This window comes from Berghia stephanieae, chromosome 1, assembly GCF_034508935.2.
Source record: "Berghia stephanieae isolate SIO BIC M18660-M18661 chromosome 1, UCSD_Bste_1.3, whole genome shotgun sequence".
NCBI lineage: Eukaryota > Metazoa > Mollusca > Gastropoda > Nudibranchia > Aeolidiidae > Berghia > Berghia stephanieae.
The window spans coordinates 128,296,718-128,306,717 of NC_088360.1; the positions used below are offsets into that span (position 1 = coordinate 128,296,718).

A 10,000-nucleotide genomic window follows, 5' to 3' on the forward strand; every position below is an offset into this window, starting at 1 on the left:
TTGGAGACATGGAATATAACTTTTTTGGCATCCTCTGGGAATGTTTTTCTTTGCAACTTTCCATATGAGTGTTCTAAAGTCGTCATATATCTGTGGGTCACTTTTTATATTGGTGATCTCATTGTCTAAATCTTTAGTAAAGTTTTCCCAAGTTGCTTTTCTAAAATTGAATCGTGGTATCGCATTTGATTCGAGGGCTTTAACAGCTGGTTTGATGCTGACGGTAATAGGCCTGTGTTGAGATTTCGGTATAGGCTCACCTACAGTCCTTTCAAAGTTTGAGAAGTGTTGAGAGGATATGAATGCCAGGTCCGGATTGTAACCTTTCTTCCACCGGGCACTCATAAAGGTTTTCTTGTCTTTGGGGTTATGGAGGATTGTGAGGTCATTGCCGGCCGCCCACTCCTCAACAGCATCTCCGTCAATGTTATTTTGCTCATATCCCCATATAGTGTTATGGCTGTTAAAATCTCCAATGATCAGGGTTGGTTTTCTATCGGATAGATTCATTTGGGGCCACTTGAATGGGGTTAATGGAGGTTTGTATACAGATATGATGGTAATCAGTGTTGTTTCTACTCTGAGAATCTCAATGTCATTTTCTGAGTGATCATCGCTTTTCAGTATGGTAGATTTTTCTCGAGTGTACATGGCACTTCCATATTTTGGGTGTTCGTGGTGTATTACTAGTTGCATGCCAGGTATGCAAGGTGGTTTTGAGTCTTTGTGGGTTTCCTGTAAGCAAATTATATCTGCTTTTAGCTCTGTCAGTATCTTGCATTTGGTATGGGAGATTCCTTCTGTGTTGAAACTTACAACATTGAAGTTTTCCATTGTCTGGGCCGAGGGGCTATCCTTTTACCGCCCAATTTATTCTCTCTGGTCACGTAGTGTAGCAACCAGTCTCCTTCAGAGAAGGATTACAGGAGCACGACGTGAACGTTTGCTACTTGCTCCCATTATTATTATTATTATTATTGTTATTATTATTATTATTAATATTATTATTATTATTATTATTATTATTATTATTATTATTATTATTATTATTATTATTATTATTATTATTATTATTATTATCATCATTATTATTATTATTATTATTATTATTATTATTATTATTATTATTATTATTATTATTATTATTATTATTATTATTATTATTATTATTATTATTATTATCATTTAATCAATATAAGAAAAATATATCAATTTTTTTCTCTCTCAGGACATTCCATTCGTAGACAAAGTACCTCACCCATTGTCCACCGGCTCTTGGTTGTCTCTCATCGGCACCCCAGAGGATGACGCCAGCCGATTTGCCATCAACCTACAGACAGGTGACAGCCCCGATTACGAAAGTGATGTTGCCTTGCACCTGAATCCAAGATTTGATGAAGAGAGTTGTGTAAGAAACACTCTTCTGGGCGGAGATTGGGGAGACGAGGAAAGAGACCAGCCCTGTTTCCCATTTGAGCCCAAGGATAGGGTTGAAGTCAATATTCTCGTCATGGACGAATGCTACAGGGTACGTGGATTGGCTGGAAAAGTTAATATAAATTTGTTACGTATTTATGACCTATCATCTGTAGACAGTGATATGTTGGGACAGCACCTTTGAATGGTTCCGTCTAACACTACAATATTGACGTTAGAACGTCAGACGGCGAATTCGATGCGCATTTGCGCATTCGCGAACAGTGGCGAACCCGCTCGATAGCCTCGTCTCAATACAACGCTCTACGTTTTCGGGTTCTTTGCCGCAAAGTGGACACGTGGGACAGGTTGAAAGTCCCCACTGATGTAGGGTGGCCGCCGTTAGATAGGTTCTAGACCTTAGTCTGTTTTCATCACCCAGTGTATCTTCTTGATTATACAGAAGAAGCCTGGCAACTTTTATCCTGGTTTCGAGATGACTATGACCCGGCACCCAAGAGGGACCGAATTTTTCCAGGTCGACCTTCACTTCCATTTGTTATGTTGGGGCGAACGCTATTTTGGGCTTGATTTAACATTGTTGTAATGGACAATATTTTGTATTGGTTTGAGAATATTTCCATTTCAACAATGAGCCCATAACAAATTCAGTTATCAGACCTGCATATGAGTAGCTACACGTCGTATTGGGGTCAACAAGATGTCAAAAACTGATATTAAAGTTAAAGAAATTTGGGATTAAAGTTTTAGTCACTTTAAGAAACTATTAACATGTTCCTAACAAATAATTTAACCCCCCCCCCCCCCCCCTTCCAAAAAAGAAAAAAAACAACCAAAAAAAAAAAAAAACAACAAAAAACCCCACAAAAAACGTAGAATTATTCTTATTTTTTCTCTATAAATTCAACTCGGCGAATCTAGCCGTGCTACAGAAAGACATGTATTTAAACTTTGGCCAGAAAACTTGTCCATCAAATGTCGATCGATTTAAACGACCCTCGTCGTGACAAAAAACTCTTAAAGCTGGCACCTCGCTGCCTCAAAAGGTTGTTATTATGACGTTCGCCACAAAAATACTGCTTTACTAAGTAATTTGGAAAAACCATAGAAAAAATGCACTTTCATACGTTTTTCTGGGTTAAAAATAAAGAAATATATACCAAATACTGACGATCTAGCAAGAATCATAGAAGTTGTGGCTTTTTAAAGTGTCGAAAATTTATGGACAAAGTTGACGTCACTCATTTATTTTTTTTTTTTTTAAGGGAGGGGGGAAGGGCAACTCTGAGTTGACTTACAACTGTCCACTTACAACACACATTTATTCATTTGTACCCAGGTAAGTTTTGCTTCAACCGATCAACCGATTAAGCTGGCCTCAGACTTTGCTTGCCCGAACAGTTTTGATTTAGTGTATGTTAAACTCTTAGCAAGCGTCTCAGAACGGTATTATGCAGGTACGAATCGGACCTCTGGGAGTGCATTTTTAGAGATAAAAGGATTAAGAAATAGGAACTTTAAAGTGGTTGCAATGTAATAAATAATCTTTATTCTCCTCCATAACGAATAGATATTATCCCCAAGTTTTATACTTTTAGCTATAAATTCAATTTCCAGTAGTTAACTCACCCCAACATAATACCGCTTTGATTCGGCGGGTCACGATTTTATTGATTTGCCGCATAGCATATCAAAGTGGAATGGTCTTCACTTTATACCTTGGAGATGACGGGAGTTTGACTACTGGTCACCGCACTTTATGGCCATGAGCAAGTCACCTCGCTCTCCATCACTTATGGCGCTGCATTGCGGCTTGTGTGGGGGCAGCATGGCTCAGCAGTACGGTCTTTGCTTCGCACCCGAAATGTATCGAGTTCGATAACCCGCTTCGCTGTGTGGCCTTGAGCAAGTCACCTCGCCCTAGCTCAATTTGCGGCGCTGCACTGCGGCTGATGTCTGGGTTATTCCAATCTTCCCTTGGAATAGACCCTAGAGACAAATTTCCCCTATGGGATGAATAAAGGGAATCTATCTTTATCTTATTTATTTTACGCCTGTTTCAGTCTTCCTTTTAGATATACCCTAAAGATGAATTTTACCACAGAACAGACAATAATGTAAATGAAAGTCTATCTATTTATTTATGTTTTTATTTACTGTTCTATTCTTTCTTCATCCAGGTGTTTGTGAATGGTCGGCGTTACATCGATTATCCCCATAGAATTTCACCAGAGGCTGTCAGTCACCTTATGCTGACAGGAGACGTTGACTTCTTTGAACCAGAATTTTATTGAACTGACTTCAGCTCAACCTTAGAATAATATGTTAATATCTAAATGTCTTTTTTTTTAGTTTTATACTGAGGGGATGTACTATGCTGTCATGAATGTGAACGAATGAGCTTAGAATTCCAACCAATCTACTGCTGGACAATGTAATTAAATTAATGTGAAAAATAATAAATAATTAATGATAGTGTATACTTTGGTCGATAAACGAAATATATTATGAGAGATGCAAGGTTCAGCTTTTGATATCTACCAGAATGTTTCTACATTAATGGATATTTGGAATATATTAAAATAAAAACAAACCAACAACTGTTTTACCGATACCATCATGGACATGAATTGTACCTTCCCGGCTAGATTAGTTGATGCTTCTTCTTCTTCTTCTTCTTCTTCTTCTTCTTCTTCTTCTCCTCCTCCTTATTCTTCTTCTTCTTCTCCCTCCTCCTCCTCCTCCTCCTCCTCCTCCTTCTTCTTCTTCTTCTTCTTCTTCTTCTTTTTCTTATTCTTCTTCTTCTTTTTAATTATTATGTATTATTAATTTCCTTTTTAGAAAAATAACTGGCTTGAAACGCAGAAAGCCATTCTTCCTGAGCATTATAATCAAACTACTACGAGATGTTCTGTTTACTTCTTCAATTTATTGAAATAAACACCATGTACCAACGTCTCCCCATTTCTTCAATCTTAAATGTTTATCAGTAGAGTTGACATTCATTTATCTTGTGAAAAATTTGAACAGTGGCTCAGCTATAAATAGAATGAAGTTCATGTCACTTGGGTCTTTGTTATTGGTTTTTGCCATCCACGTTTATGGGCAACTCTCACTTAAGTGTATAAGCCAGACAATAAAAGTTCAAGGTTACGCAGTTTTGTGTGTTGGTCCGTTATACTTCCGGATGACAGTGTTGTGATCTTCTTAGCCAAGCGCATACTATATCTATTGTCTTGCTTTGTACCTAGAATATATTGTGTTCAATTTACTAATCGCGTTGTGCGGCCTTGATTGGTAACTTTGCCCCAGCTCACTTTGCGGCGCTGCACTGAGGCTGACGCCTGGTTATTCCAGTCTTTCCTGGGAATAAACCCTATAAAAATCCCCCTTAATTGCTTTATTGCAGCCATATGTTGGGTAATTCAGATTAATCAAGAGCTTCTGATAAAATCAAATCGGACACATTAAGTCATTAGTAGTAGTAGTAGTAGTAGTAGTAGTAGTAGTAGTAGTAGTAGTAGTAGTAGTAGTAGTTCTAGTAGTAGTAGTAGTAGTAGTAGTAGTAGTAGTAGTAGTAGTAGTAATAGTAGTAGTAGTATAGTAGTAGTAGTAGTAGTAGTAGTAGTAGTAGTAGTAGTAGTAGTAGTAGTAGTAGTAGTAGTAGTAGTAGTAGTAGTAGTAGCGTATGGCTACACCTCCAAATTTATTTCATCAACCTCGTTTTGGAAGTCTTCCTTTGCCTTAAGAATTGTTTCATAGCCGACTGCAAGTCTTATTATTGGACATTGGAGGACGATGTGGTCGCTGGTTTCTGGAGCTGCCTGACACTTCCGGCAGGTATTACTGTTCTTAAGTTTCCATTTATACATATTTCCGCAAGTTCTACCATATGCCATTAAAAGGCGATTTGAAGTAACCCCCCATTATTTCCTGGCAATGTGGAATGCAGGCCTTCTTTCAGTGGGGCCTTTTATGATACTGCCTCCTCTAGGTGTTTCTCTGTTCCACATTTCTCCTGCGAAGGATCATCACGTTGCCGTTGTATATGAGCTTGTGCGCTGCCATGCTGAAGGGAATACCAGCTTAGATCCAAGCCTACTGGAACAGCTGGAGATAATAGCCAGACCAAGAATGATCCAACCCGGCATCCAGACATAGTTCTTCTTTCTCCTGGACCCACACTTCCAACTTAATGAAACATTTAAAAATTGAAATAACATTGCTTGAATAGTCTCTCAAACCTCTGAATAGATAGCAACCATTTTTTTCAAGACGTGTTTGTATGTAGACATGTGTGTTTTGCACCCATATCCAATTTCAACTAACAAACGTTCTATCTACAAACACAACTTTTTTGGCTCAATTATTGTCGGTTTATGGTAGGAAAAATTTATGTATTCGACTACAAATTTGAATAAATTGTCATAAGATTATTTCTTCTGTTATCAAGGCAATCCTATGTTCGATAACAGTTTTTCGAGATCAAGATTTACCAAATATTTAATAAACCTGTATAGTTTTGTCCAGTTCAATATAACGAACATTTTCACCTCATTCAAAATTTTGACCATGTTTTTTTTAAAAAACGTGTCCGTCTCCCCACTCTGCGAATCGTCATCCTGCCGCTCTATTGCAAATTCATTTGCGCGCTCCTACACATTTTATAGCTAACCGATTTTGATCGTTGATGGCTATAGGATATATAAAGCTAAGCCCTTCCGCGCTAACGATGTCGTTGCCTAGTCATTCCACGAAGGACTATAGGTAGGCTAATCCATCAATCAAACATACGTCTGATGTCAACAGAAATCACCCTTGTTGTCCAAAGTGAGCAAATTGAGAGGTTAATAATATTGCCTAAGGTTAAAAACAAACCCGAAAGTGCCTGAAGCAGGGCTCAAACCAGGGTCGAACACCTTGTATATATTTAACTCGAGTTCATGTCATTTATCCACACACATGATACAATAGCATATGTCAAATGTTACAACAGAATAGATAAGTTTCTATAGTAATAATAATAATAATAATAATAATAATAATAATAATAATAATAATAATAATAATAATAATAATAATAATATAAATTTTACCAAAAAGCTCAAACGGAAATCACATAATTCAAATATAACATCAAAGGCAAACAACTCAAGCGTCTTTTTAAACACGACACCTTAGTGGTTGCCCCATCAAAACCAATCACACGCCTGCAAAACTAGAATATGCAAACAGAATAAGAACCCGATATCAAAATTAATGTCAACAGTTCCAGAATTGTACAAAATAGAGCTGCAAGGATAATGACTAAGAAATGCTCTCATTGCAAAAGGGAAACAATTCAAAGTTTATTTAAGGCAGTTTGCAACTTGAGAACACAAATAAAAACTCGCATAACCATACAACTGTCAACAAACAAAAATCAAACAAAACTCATGAAAAGTTTAGGTCAAGGAAAATACATCATCGCGAAAGGAACAAGATATGTATTTTCCAAAAACTCTCTAATAACAGATAACAGTAGATTGTTTAAAGGAAAATATATTTTTCCTCGTATTTTCCTTTTGGGGTCCCAATAGCCCAGTTAGTAGAACACTCGCTTCACAAGCAAAGGGACCGAGATCGATCCCGGGTGAAGTCGAGGTTTTTTTCTGATCTCCCTGTCCACCCAGGAGTGATTGGGTCGCTGATTGATCGGGTGGAAAGTACTTTGCGATAGACTAGCGTCCTATCAAAAGGGCAGCAAGCAATTGCTATTGTCCGTTTCACGCTATAGAAACCGGGAAAAACTCCGGCTCCATGGGCCTACGGCACTGAAGGACTTTTAAAAAAATAATTCCAATATTCTTTGTCTTGCGCTTTTTCGTACACGACAACTTTTCAGATTTTAATCTAAAAATAATGAAACTTGATTAAAACCTTGTTTATAAAAATCACTTTAATTCCAAAATCATTTTAGAACGAACCGTATCGTAGTTAACCTCGACTTGATACCAGTTTGAGGCAACAGAGAACAATAGTTTGATGTCAAAATACTGGTTCAAATCTCCTTGGAAGTGTGAAACCAGTCCTCCGGAGGACTGGATACATACATTGTGCAACTGTCTGGTTTCAGAGGGATGGTGTCTTATTTTCTGGCATAAATAAATGCTGGTCGTCAGTAAAGATCACGCACCCTCGCTCTTTTATACCTCGTAATCAGAAGAATCTGCATATTCATCCCGCTAGTAAAAGTTATGCCACTTTTTAACATAATATTCATTACTTATCCATTGTCCAGAGGACTGATGGCACACTTTCATGGAGTGTTGAACCGGATGAGAGGAAGGTGTGACGTCACATTTTTTTCTTATGGCAGTATATTATTGCAAAGCAAGGTATTTATTTAGTAGGTGTCCGGTTCGAAGAAGTCTACATCTCCAGCCAGCATTAGATGGGTCACAGCTTCTGGTGCAATTCTATAGGTATAGTCAATGTAATGCTGTCCGTTCACAAACACCTGTACAAAGTAAAGATGGAAGGACAGTATCAATACAGAAGTTAAGTAATGTCTTAGGTATTACGTACAGTACTTGCTGGATTCTAGCAAGCTCTCGAGAGACACCAAAAAGCGTGCTAGATAGAATCCGAGCGCGTCGAAATCACATGCTCATGGGAGATAACCAAAATTATTCGGTCACGCAGCTCCAGCGTGTCGTATTGCAGAGCATGTTGGAATTCGGCGAATACTGTATTATGTATGAACCAAGAATCACGTGATCAATGATATCAATGTAAAGCACTTGGTGCTTGTTTAGATGGGATACAGCGCTGTAATTATTATTATTATTATTATTATTATTATTATTATTATTATTATTATTATTATTATTATTATTATTATTATTATTATTATTATTATTATTATAAACTTAGACTTAAATTGAGCTTTTAATATAGAGCAATATCCACTAAGCGTGCCCAAAGCGCTTTACAAACGGCCCTGCCCAACAGCAACATGTAACATGTAGAACGAGACATGACACCTGTTAGGCGAGAATATTTTTTTTTTTTTGCGACAGAGACAACGCTGTTAACGGTCAGGCACTCGTTTTAAATCTGAGTACGGTGAGAGAATGTGAGTAAAGAGCATTTTCTAAAGACTCAACTATGCGCCGAGTGAGGCTTGAACCCAGGACCTTCATGTCCGAAAGACCACAAGAATACATAGCCGCCGATAATGTGTTTGTATGTATTTTGAGTCATAAACACGAAAATATCATTATCTTTTCCAAACTTTTAAGATTTGAAAAGTGATTTGCACTAGTTTCCAGCATCATTCATGTGCTCTACATCCAATGAAATGTTACAAAAAAAAAAAAAAACCCGCTGTTATAGCGCTAAATGCTTTTTGGTGTTGTGCTACAATTTGACTGAAATATTTTATCAGCGACCGCCCACAAACAAACACCACATTAATTTCATAAATAATCAATAACAATACTCTTCAACAGTCGTAACGTCACTTCCTTCCTAATGACGCACGGTAACTTAGTAACACTGGCTCTAAACTATCGGAACAATGGCGGACGCCCTTATGAAATATTTCTCCGGCGAGCACAAAAGCGTATCCAGAGGAAAAAAACCCCTTAAATTTGATCATGTTTTGAATTTTACCCGTTCTGATCACAAGGCATATGAAAAGTTCTAGCCAGCATGAAGAATAAAAAGTAATAATTTTCTTTGTTTAGAACCAAGATGGCCGCCGTTGCCGGGCGGCGTGACATCAGACTACTGAATCCAATTCCACACCTATAAACCCCGCGCACACAAACACACATACACACAACCACACTCACACACACAGACACACAAACACACACATACTTTTTTAAAAAACCGAAACAAAAAGAGCAATCACAACGGAAAACAAGAGGCAAGCAATCAATTTGCTAGTTTGGCCATGAATTTTTATTAAATGGAACTTTTATATTTGGCAATATTCACTAAACGTGCTCAAAGCGCTTTACAAGGGGTCCCTGGCCAACAGCAACACACTTAACATGTGGACGGGACATGGGGCCTGTTAGGCGATATTATAATTTTTTTGGATAGAGACAACGCTATAAACCGCCAGGTACTCATTTTACACATGAGCACTGTGAGAGAATGTGAGTAAAGAGCCTTTTCCAAGGACTCAACTATGCGCCGAGCGAGGCTTGAACCCAGGACCTTCCGATCCGAAAGCGAGTGTCATACCACAAGACCAGATAGCCGCACAATAATAAAATATAATTCATCGTGTTTTGTTGATAAAGGGGAAACCCATAACGTCCACAGTATCTGTCCTCGTCTAATAAATTGAAGCTTACAATTCAATACTTAACTTTATTTTTTCCTTCGAGCTTCAAGCAACAACATTGTCATTAGTTTGGCCACGAAGAAGCAGTGCTCCGAAACAAATAATTGGGCCAAAATAAACATGAGGTAAGCGCCTTGAGATTAAAGAGGGTAAGGACTATTTGTGAATGAAGTCATTCTCTCTACTCACCTTGTAGCAGTTAAACGTGGCGAGAATGTTGAT

At 37.8% G+C, this 10,000-nt stretch overlaps 2 protein-coding genes across 4 annotated transcripts in view; one reads left to right on the top strand and one right to left on the bottom strand.

The window, feature by feature from the left end:
* Positions 1-4,395, top strand: part of LOC144963108 (galectin-4-like) — a 36,917-nt gene extending 32,522 nt beyond the window's left edge. The window contains exons 12-13 of the mRNA XM_078896765.1: positions 1,229-1,528; positions 3,618-4,395. Coding sequence (XP_078752891.1) covers positions 1,229-1,528; positions 3,618-3,731 — 414 coding nt within the window. The 3' untranslated portion in view covers positions 3,732-4,395. The remainder of the gene's footprint in view (positions 1-1,228; positions 1,529-3,617) is intronic.
* Positions 4,396-7,360: 2,965 nt separating this feature from the next.
* Positions 7,361-10,000, bottom strand: part of LOC144963112 (32 kDa beta-galactoside-binding lectin-like) — a 22,595-nt gene continuing 19,955 nt past the window's right edge. For all 3 annotated transcript variants that reach the window (XM_078896767.1, XM_078896769.1, XM_078896768.1), the window contains 2 exons: positions 9,968-10,000; positions 7,361-7,936 (listed from right to left, as the gene is read on the bottom strand). The exon at positions 9,968-10,000 is cut by the window's right edge and continues 258 nt beyond it. In XM_078896767.1, coding sequence (XP_078752893.1) covers positions 7,823-7,936; positions 9,968-10,000 — 147 coding nt within the window. In that variant the 3' untranslated portion in view covers positions 7,361-7,822. The remainder of the gene's footprint in view (positions 7,937-9,967) is intronic.